Here is a 24463-nt window from a genome sequence, read left to right as displayed (position 1 = left end):
GTCACCCCGTCAATGTCATTTATTTCCCCTGTGGAGAAACCCCACAGATGTACTATCATCTGTGCATATCTGGCTAACATCATGTTGCCTGGGGGCAGCAAGGGCAGGCTCTGGGAAGAAATACAGCTCAGCTTTAAAAGAAACTTCATGGTTGGGCACTGTGACTCATTCCTGTAATCCTAACACTTTGTGAGGCAGAGGCGGGTGGATTGCTTGAGCCCAGGAGTTCCAGACCAGCCTGGGCCACATGGTGAGACCCCGTCTCTAGAAAAATTACAAAAAGTAGCTGGGCATGGTGGTGCACACCTATAGTCCTAGCTACTCAGGAGGCTGAGGTGCGAGCATCCCTTGGGCCCAGGAGGTTGAAGCTGCAGTGGGCTGTGACTGATTCCACCATTGTACTCCAGCTTGAGTGACAGAGAGAATCCCCAATCCAAATAAAATAAAGAAACTTCATTATACTTGGGATAAAAACTGATGTGTAAGATGAAATGTTTGCAAGAAATCTGGAATATATTGAAACTCAGGAGAGAGAGGCCATGGGATCAGTCTTCTCTGCAGGCCGGTGCTGGCCCCTCCTCAGTGCTCCTTTTCTGCCCTCACGTGGTTGTGTTTTGTTGTGATCCACCGTACCACCGGTTGCCAGAGAAGCTGCAGCAGTATTTAGCAATGTTTTAGAGAGGAGAGGGGCTAAAATGCATGACTCTAATGTCTTTAAGATTAAAGAACTCTTGGAGGCTTTGGTTTTCAAGGATCATGATGAAATGAGTACCTGTAATGGTGATTACAGTAGAGAGAATCGGATGTTCTCTAGCATGAACCTTCCTGAAGACAGGTTGGCCTAGCAAAAGGACAGGCAGAAAAATCAGCAGAATGGATTGCATTGATTTGCTATTAGAGTTTTGTGGAATTAGTAAGCTAAACATTAAAACCAGATGCACACATCACAAGCAATGTTAGTTTGGGAATTAAATGGTCATAGGTCACCCCTAGGTAGGTCACAGAAGGGAGTTCTGGTGGAGGTTACTGATGGAGATCACTGTTCAGAGATGAGCGAGTATTTCATGAGCCAAACCAGATTATGTTAACAAACCACAAGCCCCATGGTAGTGAGTACAGCCAGATTCCTACAGGTATCTTAAACGATATACCAAGGTCCTTCAAGGTACCACTTCTGGAAGCATCATGGAACATCAGAAGGTATAGTGGCACGTGTCTGGTTGTGAAGCCGATTAGTGCCAACAATACAGCCTTGAGTAGGCCATTTCTCTAGTTTCTCCCCATGTAAAATGGTGATAATAGTACTTGCTCTATGTTACAGGTTTGTTTGAGGGTCAAGTAATACGACACCTGGGGATATGCTTACTACATTTATTTCCTGAGCAGTCTGAAGGGGAGAATGTTATGTACACCTTCAGGTTTTGCAAAGGTAGGCCATCATCACAGCAACTGTTTGGATAACCTAGGGTTAACCTAGGCCTACGGGGTTCTCATTGAACTCCTGGTTCAGCTGACTTCCAGATTCACTTGCTATTTGCCTCTACCAAGAGCTACCCATAACTGACCTGGGAATCATGAGATTCGGGATTCAGTGCCACCCCTGCCATATGCTTGTCATCTAAACTTGGGCAAGGCCTTTCTCCTCTCTCTCAGGCTTCTCAATTATAAAGTGAAGCTGAATTTGAAGGGGCTTTGTTCCTCCAGCCCACATACTGAAGTGATGAAAACATTTTCAACTGTCAGAATTTTCATAGTTTGGCTTCCTTAAAAAGGTTTGTGTCTTATTAAGTCTATTATGTGCTGAGCATAATATGATTAGAGTAGTAATATTAAATAGGTATAATGACTGATACATAATTTTAATTAGAGAACTCTATAGTTGTATATCTTAGAAGTTTTGGGGGATCAAACATACATTTTTCTCTCCATATTGAGCCAGAATACTTAATTTATTAAACTATTCATGTTTATATTGTCCAGTTTCCCCCTTCTGGGGTACTTCTCATTTTTCATTTAACTGGAATACATAATGATGGAATTTATTAGATATATGTGGGTTTTGAGTAGAAAAGGGGTTCAATGTATAATTTCAAGATGCAGGTAGAAATAAGCTAGAGGGGAAGAAATAGGACAGTGCTAATATTTAGAGTGTTATCTTGTCATATGACTGGAAGGCCAAGGGAGAATGAGATCATAGGCCCGAACAAAGGCCTTTCAATGAGGCAAGATCTGGAAACAAAAGATCTGCAGATTCTAAAAGGACCTCCAACACTTAATGTCCACCACTAATGAAATCTCTGAAATACTGGTATTAGGTTGTAGATCAGATGACTTTTTCAATTTCCATATATCCTGCTTCAAATTTAGATTTTCACACTCAGCTGCACAAGCCCATGTAAAAGCTGCAGGCAAACTCCCAGAGCTAGATTAATTCTTCTTACTGCCCCTGCATCTCAAAGCCTTGACTTCCAAGCCTCCAACTGACTTCAAAGCAAAGTTCTTTAGGGCTTAAAGCTGCTTTTCGCTGTAGACCTAAGTTTTAGAACTGTTTTCAGGGGCACCAGCAGAGAGTAGATTCTAAGCATTCTGGTTTGCTTTAGGAAAAGAAGGGTCATGTAAAGTGAGACAGTTTCTTAGAAAGTAGGAATGGACAGGCCAGTGTAGAAATTCCCAGAGTTTTTGAACATTCTTTGTTCTAACTGCATTAATTTCAAGTCTTGGGAAGAGGTGATGGCAATAGGAAACTGCCATTTCAGATTAAAGTTTCAGCCATAGGAAGAACTTAATGAACTACATGAAATGATAGAAACTTCTGGAGGAGGTGACTCTGTCATCTTGGATGCCAGATGTGGCCAAGGCAGGAAAAGTTGGACATTACCAGAGATATTACAGAATTTGATGCGAAGAAGTTCTGAGAAAAGAAAACTAGGATCCCATTACCTGAGATCCTAAAAGAGAGGATGGTTCAAATGACATAGAAGGAAGGCCCTTAAAACAAAATTTGGACCAGGTGCAGTGGCTCATGCCTGTAATCCCAGCACTTTGGGAGGCCAAGGCAGACGGATCACGAGGTCAGGAGATTGAGACTATCCTGGCCAACATGGTGAAACCCGTCTCTAGTAAAAATACAAAAACTAGCTAGGCGTGGTGGCACGCACATGTAGTCCCAGACATTTGGGAGGCTGAGGTAGGAGAATCGCTTGAACCCTGGAGGTAGAAGTTGCAGTGAGCCAAGATCGTGCCACTGTACTCCAGCCTGGTGACAGAGCGAGACTCCATCTCTCTCTCTCAAAAAAAAAAAAAAAAAAAAAAAAAAAATCCTGACATATTCAATAGTAAAGAAAACAGAAACATATTCAAACACGTCAACATATTTTAACAGAGCATCTTAGTAGCCACAGGTTTCTAGTTAAGGTCTCTTTATCAGATTTCACAGGATGGAAGGTGCTGTTGGATGGTATACTATTTCTATAATGGTTGACTTAAAAACATTATTACTTCAATTCAGTCATGAAAACTGGCTTGCCAAAGTTCTACCTTCTTCAGATCTCCCAGGGATAACTAATTTATCCTTGGGTGACAGAATTAGAGTATTTACAAGGGGATTTCAAGCAGTTAAAATGAAGGAATGAGAAAAAGGAGATAAAAGTTTTTTAAAAAAGGAATATAAATTCCTGTACTTGATTTAAAAAAAAAAAAAACTTTTAGTAGTGCAGAATTGGGGAGATCTGACCCGAAAGAGCTTCAAATGAATCAGATTTAAGAAATCCAACACAAAGACTTGTCCTGTTTAACATTTTTATCCCTTTCAACTTCTGTCTCTCTGAGAGTCTATGAATCATTTTGTCATTAAATGCCACGTCTGGAGAGAAGCAGCGGAGAGCAACAGCCCATGTGAAACTGCCCACATTTAGAAAATTCTACTTTGGACAGAATCAGATTGGAACTGCTTGTTCATGAGTTTACACTAACAGTGGATGAAGTTCATCCCAATTCCTAACATAGTATTTTCATGATCAGAAATTTGAAGTATATTTCCTTCTAAATATTTTTGTTCAGATCTCTGATTTCAAAATTTGGATATCTGCACAATATATTGGAAAAATTTGATATTGGCACAGTATATTGGAATATGTCACATACTGATATAGAATGTAGGCCATTAAAGACATCTTCAGCCTACAGCTTCAGACAAATCAGACCTACTGTTTAAATATTTCTCTCTCTCTCTAAATGTGCACAGATGACTCTAAAAGGGTGAGAAGATATTTAGAGACAACAGTGGGTGCTATAAGGAAATATCTTTGTTTTGTACACAAGAACATAGTTTTGGAGTTGTACTAAATAATGCAATCAACACAGGCTGAGTATCATTCTAAATTTAAATGTTTGAAACTTTTTTTTCATTTCTTATTTTGAGTTTTTATAGAGATTGAGTTTTTATAGAATACTTTGTAATATACTTCAAATGGCAGAAGTATTACTCGTTACCATGTTATTAATACTAAAACCTAAGTCCCCAGAGAGACGCTCAGATTGGTGTGGTGGGATGAGGGGAAGGCTCTGCTCAACATATTATATGATGTATTATAAATTATGCATTTACATACATAATTTATGAATTAAAATTTGTGTTAAAATGATGTATTTTTACGTATTTCCTCAACATGTATTTTTATGTATTTCCTCAACATGGCATTTGTGTGTTATTAGGATCCTGAGCTTGGACCCTGGATCTATCTTGGATGTCAGCTCCTATGTTTCTCTGAGGCTAGCAATTGTGCCATCTTTATTCTGGTGCTCTTCGGAGCCTCTATCAGGGAATCGTACCTTATCAGCACTATGTGAAAATGTGTAAATTGATCAGTGTCAAAATATGAACAATTACAGTTTCTCCATATGAAATGCTTATAAACACAACACATACACGTTATTAATTTGTAAAACGTTAAATGTGTAAAACCAGCAAGAGCACACCATGTGCCACAGTTAAATATTAATGCAAGTTACGTAAGGTGTGGGTTTGGATTGATGGTTTAAGGGTATTTGGGGAAAAATAAGGAACATTAGAAAAAGTCTTACCATACAGGTATTTTCCTTCATTAAAAGCAAATAAAAATGAGAAATGTTTTTTAATGTAATAACATCTGGTGAGAACAGACAGTAAAAGTTAGATAGCATTAGACTTGAAAAATTCATACCTGTTATTGTGAAGCCACCTAAAAAGGAAAAAAAAAAAAACAACAAATGTTATAATTTAACTTACACTCTGCATAACAAATACCAGTGACATCAGACTGCCTGACAACCCACCCGAGGTACTTGCCAAATTATATTTACAATTAAGAAGACTAGGAAAACATTCATGACTGAATCACTAATCATTCTTTTAAGATTATGAGATTTAATGCACAAATTTAATTCTTGTGCATACCTAAGAAATCACTGATTTTTTAAAAGGTTGTACTAAATTAAAAATGCAATACAAACTATTTGACCTTGACAAAGTGAGGTCAGTGGCCCTAAACAACAATCTTGTTAGCAAGTGAAGAGAAGTAAAAGTCACAGAGCTACTATATCACCTGGCGGAAATGGAAAATAATCTAGAAAAATGGAAAGGAAATGCAAGAAATGAAATGCTTACCAAGCTCATTCAATAACAGGGCTGTGAAGGAAACAGACAAAGACAAACACAGAATAAGAGACCAGATGAATAATGAAAGTAAGAGGAATATCAGCAGAAAGAAATCCAGGCAGATCTGATTACAGTGGTAGGGAGCCACTGCTAAAAATGGGTATACCCCAAAGAAATACAGTGTTGGGAATATTTCCGAATAAACAATCCCAACTGAAATTTCTGAAAATGTGTGTGATTGAATACGTATGTATATATATGTGTGTATGTGTATATATATATATTTCACTTTATATATATTTTCTTTACATTTATAAGACATTTCTAGTATATATGTTTATACCTAGAATATAAATCTAGTTTACCAAATACAGTAGAAACATTGTATGAAATTCATTCTTAACTTGATATGAGTGAGGCTTCCTCATTAAATATTGCCTGGGATTTGATCAATCCAATGTATGGAAGCCTTAAATCATCCAGGATCTCGGGTATCACAAGTTTTATTCAGTAAGTATAGGTAGAACATCCTGGGAAATTCCATTTTAGGTTCCCTGCCTGGAAGGGTAGTTTAGCCCAAGGTAAAGCACTATCTTGGGATGCTCTATTTGGATGATACTTTGTCCATCAAGAATTGCTTATGTATTAAAATCCTTAAAGCTTAATGGTCCCAGGAATTAACACCTATGTGTGTCCTTATCTGTGACTTCTGTAAATTATTAGATAACCAGAATCCTTCTAGTGGACATATAATCCCAGGAAACTGACAGGGCTTTGGGTGGGGGAGAGGGGGATATATAATTTGTCTTTCAGGTTACGTGCTTTAAAACCAGAATGTATTGTAGCACTTTATTTTAGTAAAAGCAACCTTGCTAAATATATCAAATTATTTCCTGAGTTGAACATAGGAATGTTACAATTACTTTTTTGGACCCAGTTTTCTCTCTAATGATAGTGGCATTAGAGGATACTTTCTAAAAAAAAGTCAGTTATTTATAGTGACAATCCACTTGGAGGGTGTGAAACTGGATAGTGCTACTAAGGAATTTTAATTTGCTGTTACATGAGGGCATATTTTACTAAAATGGCAATTGAAAGAGCAGAATCCAGTGATGCTCCTCCTTGCGATAAAGTTCTTTGGTGGAATACATTTAGAAGAAAGTGCTTTCTCCTGTATGTTAAGGAGGCATTTTGGATCCCATCTTTGTAAGAAATCAGCACAATTTTCTGGTCTCTTTTTCTTCCGTCTACCAGCTATGGAGCAGATTAAATAGGCTACATTAAAACGGGTCTTGAGTGCTCCTTTTCCCATCACTCCAAAGACTCCTGTCGCCATCTTGAACTTGATTAACACAGAAACATACATGTTTTTTTCCCACCATTGGACTCGGAAGCCACGAATGTGGGATACATTTTCCTATATGTCTACATAGCAATTAGTCCTATATATTTTATTTTTCCCTCTACATGTAAAAGCATATATTTCTTACAAAGTGGCCCATCTCATCATATCATACTGTCCTCACCAATTGTTTGTATGCAATTAATAAGAGCTATTAATATGTGGTCTGCTCATTTTACACAAGTAAACCACCAGAATTCCTTTTAAAATGGCCACTATTGGCCGGGCGCGGTGGCTCAAGCCTGTAATCCCAGCACTTTGGGAGGCCGAGACGGGTGGATCACGAGGTCAGGAGATCGAGACCATCCTGGCTAACACGGTGAAACCCCGTCTCTACTAAAAATACAAAAAACTAGCCGGGCGAGGTGGCGGGCGCCTGTAGTCCCAGCTACTCCGGAGGCTGAGGCGGGAGAATGGCGTGAACCCGGGAGGCGGAGCTTGCAGTGAGCTGAGATCCGGCCACTGCACTCCAGGCTGGGTGACAGAGCAAGACTCCGTCTCAAAAAAAAAAAAAAAAAAAAAAATGGCCACTATTAGAGAATAATTATATGAAGCCCTATTAACAATTGAGAATAAGAAATCCTCTGTAAAACTGATACAAGATTGCTGTCTTTCCTATGAAATATAGGCCATATATTAATAATCAGTAAAATCTAGTTATAAAGGACACTATTTTTTTCTATTATATATGTTAATAATTTATTCTATAAGTATCAAGAGATTTTGGAGCATAAGGCTAGGTAGGTCTTCAGCAAGGATTAAATTCTTATTCTTCTGACCAAAGAAAATTGATGTGACCGTGGTTTCATAGATATGGTGCCTTTTAAATGTCATATTTGATGATACAAAAATATGCTAAAATGAGCACTAGAATATTGAAAACACTACTCTTTAAGGATCTTTGTTCTTATTATTTTTAAACTGTGTTCTCTAAAGAAGCCTGATGATTGAATTCTGAAGTTTCCTGTTAGTTGCCATTAGGGTCATCTACTAATACTAATAGGTATTAAGCAGTTTCTTTTTTCCAGCTTTATTGAGGTATGATTAACAAGGTATCAAGCAGTCTTTATCACTAAAATTTTAGGGGAGATTTAATAATTGGAGTGACACTTTAGAATAAACCATGAGTAGTGAAAAACGAAATACATTATTTTATATAATCATTTCTGAATTACAGAAATCCATTTCAGTATTATTAAATCTGGTTGCAATCAAGGTTAGTTGGCATTTCCTGAGGAGAGTGGGCGTTGCCTGTTGCACTTGTGAATTAGGGAAGGGAAATGAAACTGCTAAAGCTTCAAAGGCAATGAAGTATAGTACTTGGAAGCCGAGGAAGAGGAGAGAGTTAAGTGTGAGAGTAGGGAGACACGGAGAGAGAAGAGTACAATTTCTCGCTGGTATGTCTTTGTTTACTCTCACACCTTTCATTCCTCTTCTTATCCATTTTGGTTCCTCAAGCACAAGGGAGAAACTGCACTCTTTCTCATATTCCTCACGGTCAAATATTCTAATGGTAATGATCTTCCTGTGGGAACACAAGACAAAGGCAAAACAAATGGTTGGAGTCACACGCTCATGCTCTTGGTGTCCACCAAGCTGAATGTTACTGTGATGTTATGGAGGGAGAACTGGCAACACATGGGCCTCCTGAAGTATGTAAAAGGGCATCTTGGGTACTCTTGGCTGGCCCCCGTTAAGTTTTCTCTGCTAATTTATCACTTTCACGAATTATTCCTGCTTCAGTTAGTAGTCAGTAGGTACCCCAAAATAGGAAGATAAATCAGAATGTTGCCTTCCTTTTGGCATTGCATGGCATCTGCAGCAACTTTCCCAGAAATGGACACTTGATTGACTGCACTGAAAATTAATCTCTCAGACGTTAATGTGCAGCGCAACCAATGCTGGCTGATGTAGCTACAGGCCCGCCCACTGTGGCTCAGCATGAGATCTGTGCCCTGTTACATAGGTGGAGGGATGTGTGCATTATAAGTCATGTTCTGAAGAGTGCAGGCATCCAGGGGTGGCACAGGCCAGCAGAAGCTGTTGGGCTCAGCCCTGGAGCAGCTCCCCCACCTTTCTTCTCACTCATCTCCACCAGGCGGGGCTCTCCAATCTCAAGGAAGAAGGTCTTGTTTTTCTCATATTCCTCATCATCAATTACCTTGACTGATATTGTTTTGCTGAAACAGAGAATAGAAATTGACGAACAAGGGGAAGAGGAAAGAGAAGAGAAGGAACATAGAAAAGAGGAAAGCAAGGTTAACCAGTTGCACTTTCAGACAAACAGTAATTGAGAAACTTCTGTACTGTGAGTTTTTTCTTCAAGAATGGATATCAGATAGGTATGAAAGATCAGAGATTTCACCCAATGCATAGCTCCCCTGCCCAGGGCCACAGAATTATTTTAGGCAAAATATAGCATTCAGTACTAATAGGTTTGTCATCATCATAAGGAGGAAAAGCAGAAAAACACAGATCACAATAAAAAGAGAAGAAAAACACATTAATTTAGTAAATACCTTAACCAGTGGATTGTCTAAGCTGTGACCTGGAACTTGCTACTTTAGAACAAGTCAAAAAAATCCCATCAAGATATTAATAGAGTTATCTCTGGGCAATAGGCTTACAGGTCATTTTTTTCCTTCGTTGTGCTTTATTATAGTTCCAAATATAATATTTTTATCATAAATTGTTAATGAATAAAAATATCACAAAGAAAATACAGTCAAATGATCTCACCCCACCCAATGTCTTAGAATCAAACTCTTACTCAGGTTAGTCAGATTCTCCAGCTAGACCACAGCAGGAAGTTGTTCATGTTTTGTTTGTCTTTCTAAAGATGGAAGCTGTGGCCTCACAACAGCTGTTTTGAAAGTGGGGTGGCAGCAGGTGGGAGTCATGATGTTGTAGTTATTTTCATTCTTCCAAAGTTGAGTTTTAACTTTCTATGAAACATGCCATTTACACTACTTTCAAACGTCACCAATACACCAAGGTGTTTTGATGAGAATTCTTCCTGTAATCCAGCCTTTAACAGGTCTTGCCTTATGGTCCTATGGCTATGAGTGACTGACAGGCAGGGAGGACAAATGTGAATATGCAAATCTCAGGTTTCCATAAGCATTCTTGATTACTCTGAAAATAAACCAACCTAAAGTTACCTTTTAATTAATAAGGGCTTAAACACTTCATATACTACAACTTATTAGAAGCCTCTTAAACACCGATTTGTCTGAAAAAATGTTTCCAATAACATTGGCCAAGAACAATTCTGATCAACGTTTTTGAAACAATGAGTGTTTGTAGACACAGAATTTTAACAGCATGGTCATTCTTTAAGTTTTTTTAGGTCTTCTGGAAGGAAATTGGTTTATAATCTTGTTTTTATTTTAAGTTTTCATTCGAGCTATGCATACTAAAGAATATCAGTCTTCTTTCCTAATATGAAGGGGTCATAGGTAGAAGTTACTTTTAATTCTCTGAATTTCCCAGTCCCTAATGCCAAATGCTTAAGTCTTGCTTTTTGGCTTAGCATTGTAGACCTGAGACCAGATTATTGGTTCTGGTACCCTTCTGAAGCCCAATAACATACTCTCTGTTCCTCAGCTAGAGAACGTCCTTGAATGATACTCACATTCCAAAGTCTCACTCCTAAAAAGCTGCAGCTCATGAAACTCCTTTCCTTTCTCATATCTGTCCTCAAATACTGACACTAGATGAACAGCTATAAGTGACTAAAGCCACAATCATTTTTTAAAGAGTGGTTAGATATTTACAAAACTACCAACAGTATGATAATGTCCAGGTACATGTATACTGTAAACAGCTCTTTCCTAACTTTTAGAATTATTTTCTAAAATCACCTCTTTATTTAGTATAAAAAATTAGCCTGCTGTGACTAAACTAGAGTATTTAATTTTTCCCTAATATCCAAAAACTATAAAATATTAGAGAAGGCACAGGAGGATGGATGTATTAGAGAAGGCACAGGAGGATGGATGTAAGGAATGATGATTATTTGATCATTAGAACTGAATTTGATGTTGTAAAATAGATCAAATTTACCCTGCACAAAACTGCCATATGTCTATCCTCTTTGTCAACAAAATGTATGCATTTTGGGTATTCATTTCCATCTCACAGTCTTGCAATCTTAAACTTTAGTTGTACATTTCTACAAAAACAGCATGGTGAGACCAAGGGTGGGAAAGTGTTGATGGACAATAAAAGGGCCATGCTACTGTTCTCTGGACTTGATGGCCCAACATCCATTATCAAGATGCTTCATTGTAGGGTACATCAAACTGAAATCCCTCCTTGTGAGAGTCATGTTGCAATATTCTTGTTAGCATTACTTAAAAACATCTGATGTTACATTTCTCCATCTTGTATTTGCAACCCACCCTGCATCTCATCACATATTTAATTGGATTATAGAAATAAAGTACAGTGGGGATGGTGGAAGGAGCCTTGCTAATAAGGTGAACGTTTGTGTAGAAAAGGTGCCTGTTTCATGTTCACAAATCAACTTATTCACAAATAAATCAAACAACATATTGTTGCTAATCCTTGGTGAATATCATAAATATTTAAAATCCTCTAATGGCTTTCTTTTCTTTCCTTTCATTCCTTTTTTTTTTTTTTTGAGATGGAGTCTTGCTCTTGTTCCCCTGGCTGGAGTGCAATGATGTGATCTTGGCTTACTGCAAGTTCTGCCTCCCAGGTTCAAGCAATTCCCCTGCCTCAGCCTCCTGAGTAGCTGGGATTACAGAAGCCCACCACCATGCCCAGCTAATTTTTGTATTTTTAGTAGCGACAGGGTTTCACTATGTTGGCCAGGCTGGTCTGGAACTCCTGACCTCAGGCAATCCACCCGCCTCGGCCTCCCAAAGTGCTGGGATTATAGGGGTGAGCCACCACACCCGGTCTATTTTCTATACTCTGAGTAGCTGATGAGTGCCGGAAATACAGTTATATAGCTCCACACAATTTGTTTGCATATAAAATAAGCATTTATTATTTATCACTAGCATATCCCTATGCATAGGATCACAATTCTTAGAAAATGTTGAAGTACTTGATAACTATGACACTGAAAAAATCAAGGATGAAGAAAAAGAAAAAAGTACTTTTGTAAGTGCCTGGCAAATACATCTAAAATAGATGGAATTTGCATAATGGCATATCATTTCAAAATCATTAGTAATAGAATCAATAATGCTCCTGACAGGAAGAGCCACTAAATTATATATTGATTTCACTCCTCTTGCACAGTAAAGCTATTAATAGGAAACTTGATTATTAAAGGACATTTCAGTGGATCTAAAGTGGCAGGATGAAGTCAGTGCTTATGAATTAGCCCTTTAAATCAACAGAGGCAAAAATCAGAAGGCACTGGTAATGTTCACCTTTTGCTTCAGAACAGAACAATTTCTCCCCTTAGCAAAGGTAGTAGAGGTGAAATAAACCAATATAATTTTTAAAGGAACACATCCTTGGGATGTCTGCTTCTCACTTTCCAGAGCCTAATGCATGAAAGATATTGCCACCACTTCTTCCTTCCCAGGGGATAGTATGTGAGATGGGGTTGGTTTGGTGAAGATGTCAGTTATTCTGGTTTGATAATCAGCAGAAGGATGTTCCTCACAGTTCTGCAGTAGAAAGAATCTCAAGGACTGACGGAACCTTGAATGTCCTCCAGTTGGCCCCATTGCCACACCAATACCACGTCCACAGGACTTTTGCATTGTCACAAGGACTCCAGCTCCCTGAAAACACACATCCATTTTGGCTATTCTGTTTACCAACGGGAAACATAGTTGTTGCTACTTCTTTTCTTTAAATTGACAGGTTAACAAAAACAAGACTGGAACTGTTGGGTAGACACAGCCCTTCATCCAAATATAATTCTTGCGTTTTTACTGCACTGATAAAGAACAAAGAGAAAAACTGCTTCCAACTATTATAATTATTATAAAGACAGGAAAACTCTTTTACAACTTTTCAAATTTGAGCAGTATACTATAAAAGCTGTAGTTTCTGGAAACTAGCAAAGCAGTTACAAATCTTACGATAGCATTAAAGTATTTCTTAATATGGCCAAAATTTTTATGGAAGTACATTTTGGTTTTGTTTCTAAAAAAAAAAAAAGATCAATTTATTTAGTGGAAAAATACTGATCATTCCTTTTGAAGTTTTCAGTGCTTTTATTTGATGATACCAAACCAACATCTATACTTTACATCCCAGTCTCTCTCTCTCTCTTATCTTATGTGTCTCAAAGGACCCGAACACCTTCAAACAGACTACCAAGGAGTTCTTATATCTGGTTTTGACTCAGGCAGACAGTCAGAAAAGAAAGACATGGCTTTATTAACGAGGGTTGAAAAAGAAAGTCTCTTCGAAATATATTTTAGTTTCTCATTGTTAACCCAAAGTGGTACCACATTCTCTTTTTCAACTTAAGCCTCAATTTGTCCTTCTGTGGTTTCTTTTCTTTAAGACTGCCCTTGATGTTGGGAGAAGATGAGGAAAGGATGAACTGGAGGATTAAAGAGAAGAGACTCCTCCATTTTAGATCCTTACATAAAAGATTTTAGTGAGGATTTCACATATTTAGATGCTTACAGTTGCTTTTTGTCTTTTAAGATTTACCCTCTCCTTAGACATACTCAGAGGCCAGTGGAATGATAGGCTCTTTGCATTTCTTAATTCACAGATCTTCATAACAGCCCAAGAAGTAATTCTTACTACCTGAGATTGACAGGGAAAACGACGACTCTCAGAGAAGTTGGTAACTTCCAAGGTCACAAAGTGAGTCTCCTGTGACTGGCTTCAGGAACTGAAACCTTTAAATTATATGACTCAAAATCAACCAGTAGGTCCCTTATTCATTCAACTGTGCAGTATTGTTATGGCCACTTTAAAGGATCTAGATCATTAATATCAAATTTTATTGTTTCATCTTTACATTAACAAAGAATGACTGTATGAACAATGATAGAATCTCAATTCTGTTTTTAAAAGGACTGCAGCACATGTTATATTCCATGATGGCTGCTTTAAAAAGTTAAATCATTGAGGAGATAAAGGTTGAATTAAAAAGAGCCGTGAACATGCAGTGGTTCACCAACTCTGAGAACTCTGAATAGTCAACCAGCAGTTTCAGTGTCAGCCTCACCTAAAGTGGGGGACTTGTTAGAATTGCAGAATCATAGGCTCCATCCAGGCCCACAAAATCAGAATCTGCATTTTAACAAGATTCCCAGATGACTCTTATGCATGTTGAAGTCTGAGAGGCACCAATCTAGAGTGGACAATGGGTTCTTGTTATTATGTTGGATGATAAAACCAAGAGGCTGGTAATAGTTGGGCTTGTGTTTTGGACCTGGCTGCATATTAGAATCACCTGCGGGATTTTGCAACCTATAAATGCCTAAACCCACTCCAGATCAGTTAAATCAAATTCTGCTGGTGGGACCCCCAACATGAATATAGATTTTAAAAGTTTTTGGATAAGCGCAGTGGCTCATGCCTGTAATACCAGCACTTTGAGAGATCGAGGTGGGAGCACAGCTGAGTCCAGGAGTTTTAGACCAGCCTGGGCAACAAAGTGAGATCCTGTTTCTATGAAAAGTCAAAAAACAATACACATGCAAAAACAACAACAACAAAACGACCCCAAAAAACAGCTGGGCGTGGTGGTGCTTGCCTGCACCCCAGCTACATGGGAGGCTGAGGTGGGAGAATGGCTTGAGCCCAGGAGGTTGAGGCTGCAGTGAGATGTGATCATGCCACTGTACTCCAGAACTGCGAGACAGAGTGAGACACTGCCTCAATCAATAAAAATTTTTAAAAATCTAAAGGATTTTAGGTGTTTCTAACATGCAGCCAGGGCTTGCTTTAAAAAAATACATTAATAATATACACAAAGAATACATAGAATTGTAAGACAGTAACAGTCAAAACTAAATTTTAGATCTAATTAGCAAGGTAGGTGGAAACATGGGAAAATCATTTTGTTTTGTCTTTTACTCCTGTTCTTTTCTGGATTATAAAATGTACTTACAGTTGTTTTCCCCTCTCAGGAAATGATGGTCTCTGCAGGCAACCTTAATAGCACAGGTGAGAAAACACCTTTAGGGTTCAGGCATCAGAGTTTACACTCATGCACAGTGATTTCCTTCTCAAGAAAGTGATGGGAGCTCTGGTGAATGTTTTTACACAACAGTGATTATATCTGGGGAGTAGACATACTAAGCATTTCAATTTCCACAGAAGACAGTAACGCCTCATGTCCCCGCCACAGAGCCTCTGAGCCATGTCAGTGAAGGGCCATGTCAGGAACTGGAACTTTCCCACATGTAAGCCATCACACTCCCAGACTCCAGAAAGAACTGACCCAGGACTGACCACGCATGAACCTGGCAACCTCTCTGACCATAATGAGTTTGAAATTTGATCCATAGTATACTTGATGTTAAAAGCTTCAGGATAAACTTCTCCTACAGCTTAAAAAGACAAACTAACCAAAAACTAAAAAAAAAAAAAAAAAAAAAAAATGGGCAAAGGATCTGAATGGCATTTTTCCACAGAAGATAAACAAATGGCCAATAAATACATAAAAACATGCTCCACATAATTAGCTATCACGGAAATGCAAATCAAAGCAACCGGGAGATAAAAATGCAAATCAAAGCAACCGGGAGATAACATGTCACACTCACTAGGATGACTACGACAAAGAAGACAGACAATAACAAGTCTTGATGACAATGTAGAGAAATTGGAACCCTTGTACACTGCTAGTAGGAATGTAAAATAGTGCAGCCACGTTGGAGAAGCCCTCAAAAGTTTAAAAATAGAATTACCATGTGAACCAGCAATTCCACTATATGCCAATGAGAATTAAAAACATGTATTCACACAAAAACTTGTGCATGAATTTTCATCGCAGCATTATTCATAATAGCCAAAAAGTGGTAACAACTTACGTTTATCAAGTGATAATGGATAAATAATATGTGGTGTATCCACAGAGGGGAATATTATTTTGCAATAAAAAGGAATGATGTACTGATACATGCTACAACATGGATGAACCCTGAAAACATCATTCCAAGTGAAAGAACCCAGACATAAAAGGCTACCTGTTGTGTGATTACATTTATAGGAAAAGTCCAGAATAGGCAAATCCAGATACAGAAAGCAGATTAGTGATTGCCTAGAGCTGGGGACTTGGAGATAAAAGGCTAGGTGGGGTGGAGGGAGTTGGTGACTGCTGATGGGTCACCTTTCCCTATAGGACCATAATCATAAAGAGGTCTGCTGCCTTTGCAAAGTCAATAGCTCTGTTCATATCACCTTGAGCATTCTCTAGTTCTTTTGTTGGCATTTCTTTCTTTCTACATACAAGAGATGATAAGCTTGCCATGGGTTGCCTTTGTATCATTTAGTTTAAATTCCTGGTGCATTTTAAGCCTTTTTTCCTTTCACAAGTTGATTGGTGAGTTACTTAGTGATTTGGGGTTAGGGAAAGGAAGGACCAGTCAGAGAAGATCCATGCATATATTATCATTTTCTGTTAAGTGACCCAAATCAACTCCTCCGTCTAGTAAACATTTCAAATGGAATAAGGACAGGTTGCTATTCATATTATTTCCACTAATATTTTTACATCATTTTTAGATTACTGGTGAGATATTTTGGGCATGGATTCAACTGGGGATTTGCTCAATATCCCATGCTAGGATAGTCATAGAAAGAGGACTGAATCATGACTTTATTGTTTCCTTTCTCGAAATCTTGAGAGAATTAATCCTGAACTCACATTATCCAGGTTTGTAACTTGGCTCTGTTACTTTCTAGCTAAGGTATTTGGGTCACTTCTGGCATCTTTCTAAACATCAATGTTATAATCTATCAAATGAGGATAATAGAACTCACTTCACAGTGATTATGTTGTGATGATCAAATAATGGGTATCATCATTTATCAAACGTGGATAATGAAATTCACAGGTTGTTGCAAAGATTAAATAATATATTGTATGCAAAAATTATTTTGTAAAGAGTTAATGAAATGTTAGGTGCTGTTGTTGTTATTAGTTGAAAAGGAGTGGCTCGTTTTGCAATTCTTACCTGCCTGTTTACCCAATTACTAAAAGGGGCAATTGGCAGATGGTAGAGCTGGGGGTCAGGAAGTATTCAATGGAGTAATAAGCAATACCCTCAAATTCATTCTCATATATAACTTTGGATCAAATCTCATATAATGGGGCATCCAAATCCAGAATCTGAAACTCAAGAACACAAGCAGCACAGCTCTGCCAGGTTCTCACTTACCACTAGCTGGATACACACAGGGATCTGAAGTCATGCTTTTCCTGGAGCTCCTGCTATGAAGCCTAGCCTGACAAATGGTGGTGGTGCTATTCTGTAATTTAAATAGACTCCAGGGACAAGAGTTGTTAAAGTAGCTAAACCAAAGTAATTCTCCAGGAGGCCTTGTCATCCATGCCCTGATCTTTTGGTATTGTCAAATGGTTATTGAAATCATTGCTTCAAGCAGAGCAAGAGACAGGGACAGCTAAAATCCTACTATTCCCAGGGAGACCAAGGGAGCTTTAGAGAGCTTTCCTCTGCCCACTATGGAAACTTAGTGGCAACCAATTCATTTTGTCAAATGCAAAATAGGAATAAACTTAATTCTTTAGTTTTTGTTTTTAGCAATCAGTTGTCAGCGTTAGTCTCAAAAAAACAAATCTTTGAGCTACTTTTCTGTCCCTAGAAGACATTCTGTTTGACCACTTCAAAGAGATACTACAGGGATCCATAATGATTATTTCAATAAATAATAGGCTAGTCAATCTAATATCCCCACAGTGTTCTATCCTATGATGGTAGGTTTCAGAGAAGATCTGGTGAGTAAGTTTACTAAGACAAAATTACATGGGTGTATTAAAAATTGACCATAATTTTGTGATATATAAAATTTATACCTTACCATTGCTTCACTCTTCTGCAGTTCATAAACTTCAGCCTTAAGGAGGGTAAAGCAATAAGGATCTTGGGTCTGTTACCTACACATGCCTGCTGAGACAATTTCTCTGCTCAGTGAAAATTAAAGTGGATCGAGCATAGGGTACCATGTTGAAATATGGCAAAATAGATGCAAATTTATTTTTTACAATTTAAAAATATTGGCATTGTGCAAATTCTGTGAGAGGATCACATTTAACAAAATGATTGCAGATTCTTGGCATCGTAAAACTTATTAGTTAACTTATAAGACTACATATTTGTCTATAATCTGAGATCTTTACTCCTTGAATGCAGATTCTCTAGAAAATAACATTTTAACAAAGTTTTCAAAGTTTAAGGTAACGTTCAGAATGATTTGTGGCAAAGAGCATCTTTTCTAGAAATGAAACACATCAACCTCTTTGTTTGGTTCAGTTTTAGAAAGATCAGCTCTCCATGTGCCACTGCCTATTATGAGAATTCAGAATGACAATGAAATTGATGCTGCTGGATTTCAGACAGACTGCTGGTTGCCCATCCTTTTCAAAAGCTCTCTTCATCTTGAACATTTTAAACATTCCTGGATTGTCATCAGACTCGTTCCAGAGATGATTTCTACCTTTGGTCTTTCTTCCTATGTTACGTTTCTTTTTTCAAAGTAAAAAGTGTCAAGGAAAACACTGGAAGGACTTCACTCCTGGAATGTTATAGGACAGCAGCTAGAATATGCTGAAAGCATCTCTGTCAGAAAGAGGTCAGCTTTAAAATAAGAACACCAATCAATAAGCCGGGCTTTCTTAAGTTTTAAAATTCATATTCTCTTTCTCTCTTTTCCTACCTTCCTCTCTGTGTCCCTGGCCACAAAATACACAGTGGCTAATCAATCTCTGTCTGTATGTACTCTTGTAAACTATTCTTAAAGATGGGTGCCAGATATTTTCTTGAACATGGCTAAAAGAAACCAATAATTCGTAATTGATGCTGATTTTGAAATTTCGCATTTTAATTTTATGTCTATTATGTTATTGTTTTTTCACATTAGGAGACAAGAGAATAGGACCTTAGGTATTAGTAAAGCTAATTTACTAATATCAAGGGGTAGACTAGTAGAAATCAATATCAGATTTTTCTTTAAGTCAAAATTTTGATGTATCCCTTTGGCTGTTGCTTTTCCTGATAACCTGGATTAAACTAAACTTGATTCTAAATAGACTTATGTCCTTGTTTATATGAAACATCATAAACTGCCAGAAGGAACAATAGTCCATATTAGCAAGCTTATATTCCATGGGTTCTTTCTCACTAAATACAATTAAAATAATGTGGATTGCTTTAGGATAATGTATATTCTTTTAATGGATTTTCCTGCATATTATTATTATTATTTTTATTATTGAGACAGAGTCTCTCTCTGTTGCCCAGTCTGTAGCACAGTGGTGCGATCTCAGCCCACTGTAACCTCTACCTCCCAGGTTTAAGCGATTCTCCTGCCTCAGCCTCCTGAGTAGCTGAGACTACAGTTGCATGCCACCGCACCCGGATAATTTTGGTATTTTTAGTAGAGATGGGGTTCCACCATGTTGGCCAGGCTGGTCTCGAACTCCCGTCCACCTCAGTCTCCAAAATGCTGGGATTACAGGTGTGAGCCCCTGTGCCTGGCCCATTTTAAAGTAATACTTGCTAATTGTTGAAAATTTGACAAATGCAGAAATGAAGAAAAAGTCACCCATAATCCTATCACTAGAAATTAACATTTAAAAATGTTTGGTTTTAGCTTTTAATGAAATTGCCAAGAATATTATGAAGTTTTGATATTTTTCTATGGATGAGCTACTTGGGCTTAGCTCTTTTAGAGACCAAAGTTTATTTTCCCTACAATCCTCCTCACATGCTTGGGCCCCACCCTGGACTCTTAATGTAGAAGGTAACGTTCCCCATCTTTTCTTTCTATTGGCTTGTATGGAAGTTCTTGTCTGAATTCTGCCATATGGAAAATTTGCATGTACATTTTTAAAAGGAGAAATTCTCTCCTTGGTCATTACTAACCTTTTGGCTGGTTTTGCTGGAAAAGTTTTCAGGATTCATCTGCCAACGTTGTTTCCCTAGAAGGCCATTCTGGCTACCTCGCTAAGCATCTTGTTTGTTCTGTAACAAATAATTCTTCATGCTAAATCACTCGCAAATGCCATGCTGCTTAGTGTCCTTCTGCTAATCACCCATTCCCAAGTTTGTCATCAAAATAGCATTAGTTATTTTCCACTAAACTTCAGCCATCATCTTCCCAAGCCCTCCACTTTTCAATCTAGAAGCACAATCTCTCAATCCTTAATCACAGAAATCTCCCTGTTCACTTCTCATTATACACATAAGCAAACTGAGACTCAGTGAAATTAACCAATGCCTCAAAGCTAGTGGATGCCAGAATCAGGATTAAAACTCATCTTCAGACTCTGAATCCACATCTGTTATTTGTTTATTCTGCCATTATCCTAGTGTTTTTCTTCTTGATGCTTCTAAAATCAAACTCACCACTCTTCATAGAAAACTTTTCTTTTTCTCCTCTCTTTTGAACTAAGTATAAAACCAATGCTGATAACAGAAAGAAATGCATGATTTTCTTTGGTAACTCAGTACCATTTCATCATTGTCCGTCATGCTGAGGGATGCCTTATAAATTCAATGGCTCACGCAATGGAAACACATACTTCCTTTAGTAAGGATGGCTGTGTTGAATCAGGGCCTGAAAGATCTTTGACCTGAAACAAAACTAGGTAGGACATCCACAGAAACACTACATAAAGAGTTCAGGTAAAATAATAGCCAATCAAAATCAACCCCTTGTCTTATTATTATTCCCAAGTCTTCTGGGCATCACACTTAGCAGTTGCCCTTCTCTCCACTTTTCTTCCTTCTTCAAACAGAGTCATGGTATGCAGCCCCCTCTACCACTAGACGTGGTCAATGATTGTGTGTGTGTGTGTTTTCCCCTTAGAAAATATATTTGCACTTTTAAGGGAATATTCGTTTTCTAATTCAAAAGGGGTAATTGTGAAAAGAACTGGCTTTGCAACAATGTGGTAAGCTTGTAGGCATGGTGAGTAGTGTGCCTCTATATGGTGAAATACTTCTTGAATGTCTAATCCCAAACAAGTAACAATTAAATATAGTATATACTACAAGTTAAAAGTTACTACCAACAAAATATCAAGGGTATCAATACGCCTCCTGTTTTTTTGCTGTTACTTTCTACTACTTGCAAAGTCCAGTGATGCACCCACTAACTCTGGACTCTCTGAATGTTTAAATCTTTTCTGGGTATTCCATTTGGCTTAAAAACATATCAGTTATCATTTTGAAGCTCATATTCTTGATAGAAGGGATCCAAACACTTTATAGGTAAGCATCACAAGATAAAATCTGCAAGACAATTTAGCTATTTACTGGTACTTGCAATTTAAAGCTTGAAATTAAAATTAACCAGAACAGACTTTATTGGGTTTAAACTAAAATTGTGTTTTTCTTTCTTTCCCTTTTTTTGTTTCTTGTTTACGATGGAAGTTTCCCTAGTTAGACTTTATAGAACCAAAGCAGGTTTGCAGAATGCAAATAATGACACTGTTTAACAAAATTGAACCACTGGACCAAAGAGTGAGAAAGTACTTGGAGCAATTCCTGGATTAATTACAGGCCTCTGATGAGCTACATTTAATGTGCACATTGATTGTAGGGGAAAACCTGTAAATAAGCTTTGAAAAAATTTTTAAATTTTACTACGGATCACATGTAATTCAGTTAGTGCTCAAAAAAGCAAATCTTCACCCCTATTTCAGCTTTTGACCCACACATAATCTTATAGGGAAAGGTTGTTGTTTTGAGGACTTTTATTAGTTTGTAAATTTTGTAGGAAGTCTGTACTTTTGTTCAGAGAATCATGTAGGTAGAGAGAACCTATGGGATCTAGATTTGCATTTGCAATAGATTTATAGCTTTTAGCAGTGTCATTTAGTCACTTCATATTTCAATTTAAATATAAAATAAGACAAATTATACGTACCCCACAAGGTTAATATGGAAAACAAAATAATTTATATAAGAGATTATTTTCACACTTTAAGCATTTTCACATATGCTTTCATTATTATCTAACTTAATCTCATTCTTGTAACTGAGCAAACTTAGATATCTTGATTCCAAAAATCTTTCCAGTAAGCTAAAGCTTCTTCAGCTGTAATTCGAAAATATATGTGGGGCATTAATATGAATATTAAAATATTCATTTTGGAAAATAAGAGTTTTCTGTATGAATGAAAAAGCAATATCTGACACCTAACCATGGATCTCCTTTTAGAGGTTTTTTTACATTTATATAACTAAAGTCTTTCGAAATTGTAGCAGCAGATACAATCGACTGCTAGAACATGAACAAATGCTTTATTAAATATTTATAATTTCTTACTGAATTTTAACATTTCTATTAACTTTAATCATGGTGGAATTAGGTTTATCTTATAATATATGGAACACTAAAGCAAATGGAGAAATACAGGAAAGCTTTGCAGGGCATCTCAAGGGCAGGTCTATGTATAGTGAATAAATCCTATTCAATAAAATATACAGTTTTAGTTTTTGTATTATTTAGACCAGGAAACCCTTAGAAGATTATTATATATTTTCCCCTACATATTAACGTGCTGTCTTGGTGTCATATTTGTTGGTCCTGAATATATTTTTTTAATTGAGTTACTTTGAGTTTGTAGAATCATGAAAATCTTCTTAATAGATGTAATTAAATTGCTTTCACAAAGTTAGACTTCCTGACATAGAGATTCAAAGGCTGGTGAGACTGGTAATGGAACTGAAGAGAATCCATGGAAATACAGTGCTGGGTCTTCAGACCCCCTAAGAATATCAACTGTTCAGGCAGTACTGTCTGTATTCAACAGTAATCATGCCGCTACGGGATAGGACAGCATTAACTATGGGTGCATTCCCTGTGACAGTGAGCACAGTGCTGGCACATAGTGTTTGCGTAATAAATGGTTTTGGTCGACTCACTGTCTGTACTTGAGTTTGTGCCAATCGATCAAGGTATCTCACATTTCTTAGTAAAAGGCAGCTCACATATGTTTTAGATAAAAAGATAGGGTTCTTAATGTTGATCTCACCATGACAGTAAGCAAAATGAAGGGTGTGTAGGTGATTCAAGCTCATGACTTAGACATCATGAGGAAGGGCAAAATGAATTTATCAGACACATTTTAGATTTCTGCAATATGTTATTCCATTTAGCCATTCCACAAACCCTTACTGAGTATCCAATTTTTGTGGCAGGCCCACATGAGGCATTGGGGATAAAAAGAGGAGTACGAATTCACAGCTTAGAGAAGGGATAGGCATGTAAACCAAAGATTATTGCACCTCCATGTGTGTTAATTGTAAGTATGGGCTCTGTGCTGTGTGAGCACAGTGGGTGGGGAAATAAACAGAGACTTGGAAAGGCATGGCATGTTTAAGAAGCATCAGGTTCTATCTGACTTATGTTTATGGTGTGCACATGTAAGTGGTAGAGGGTTGATGGGAGATGAGTCAAGAAAGAGAGCTTGGAGACAGGAGAAATGCTAAGTCATGTGGGCATAATTTTGTAAGAAGAAGCCAATGGGCCTTTTTGATTATGGACTGCTATTATCCAATTTAACTTTAACTTTTACTACAATCACTCTAACTCTGGAATAAAGCTTGTATTGTAGTGAAGGAGAGGGGGCAGGGAAGCAGATGTGGAGAAGATATTATCTCCTGGACTGGCAGAGCCTAAAGTCCCTGCCTGAATAATTAGCCAGGTATCCCTCCAGCAGCATGCTTTAAAGAAGTGTCTGGCCCCCTATCTCCAGTCTAGATCTGTCAAAGCTGAATAAACAGAGAAAAGCTACTTTAATTTCTTTTGTGAAATTTCTTCTTCCTGAAAACTTGACTGTGGGTTAGAGAAAACAAGTTGAAATTGCACGAAATGCTTTCTCTGAATTCCTCTGCCAAGATCAATTTGTTGTAGCACGATGGAGGTAGTAAAATACGAATTCTGCTACAGAAAACATCATGAGATTGTAAAACTGACCTGATTTTCATGAAAAGAAAATCTACCATAAATTCAGATCTGAGCACGTATTTCATTTTATTTTTATCAACCATGAGTAGGTTTGGCAAGCCTTATGACAAAATGATATCTGGGCATATATGTTAAGTTTTTAAATGAAATGATCACAAACTAAGGTCTCAGGTTAATGAATTACATGGAAAATTGCTATCACATCACATTATCTTCTACAGTATTGGCAGGAGGACTGGTGAGAGAATTACAACCAAGATGATATAATGAAATGAAAATTTACAAGTTGAGGTGTGGGAAAGGGT

General features: G+C 37.5%; 1 protein-coding gene across 11 annotated transcripts in view; it reads right to left on the bottom strand.

The window, feature by feature from the left end:
- SLC8A1 (solute carrier family 8 member A1) overlaps positions 1–24463 on the bottom strand; it is a 395728-nt gene that overhangs the window by 57301 nt on the left and 313964 nt on the right. For 4 of the 11 annotated variants that reach the window (XM_033175908.1, XM_033175907.1, XM_033175915.1 and 1 more), the window contains 5 exons: positions 9111–9217; positions 5645–5665; positions 5202–5219; positions 5083–5097; positions 773–841 (listed from right to left, as the gene is read on the bottom strand). In XM_033175908.1, coding sequence (XP_033031799.1) covers positions 773–841; positions 5083–5097; positions 5202–5219; positions 5645–5665; positions 9111–9217 — 230 coding nt within the window. Of the gene's footprint in view, positions 1–772; positions 842–5082; positions 5098–5201; positions 5220–5644; positions 5666–8458; positions 8563–9110; positions 9218–24463 lie in introns of all 11 variants that reach the window. The other 7 variants (XM_033175914.1, XM_033175913.1, XM_033175909.1 and 4 more) reach the window with 6 other exon arrangements.

Source organism: Trachypithecus francoisi, unplaced genomic scaffold (assembly GCF_009764315.1).
Source record: "Trachypithecus francoisi isolate TF-2019V2 unplaced genomic scaffold, Tfra_2.0 Lachesis_group17, whole genome shotgun sequence".
Classification (NCBI taxonomy): domain Eukaryota; kingdom Metazoa; phylum Chordata; class Mammalia; order Primates; family Cercopithecidae; genus Trachypithecus; species Trachypithecus francoisi.
The sequence above is the reverse complement of the archived record's forward strand: the minus strand, read 5'-3'. Positions and strand labels throughout refer to the sequence as shown.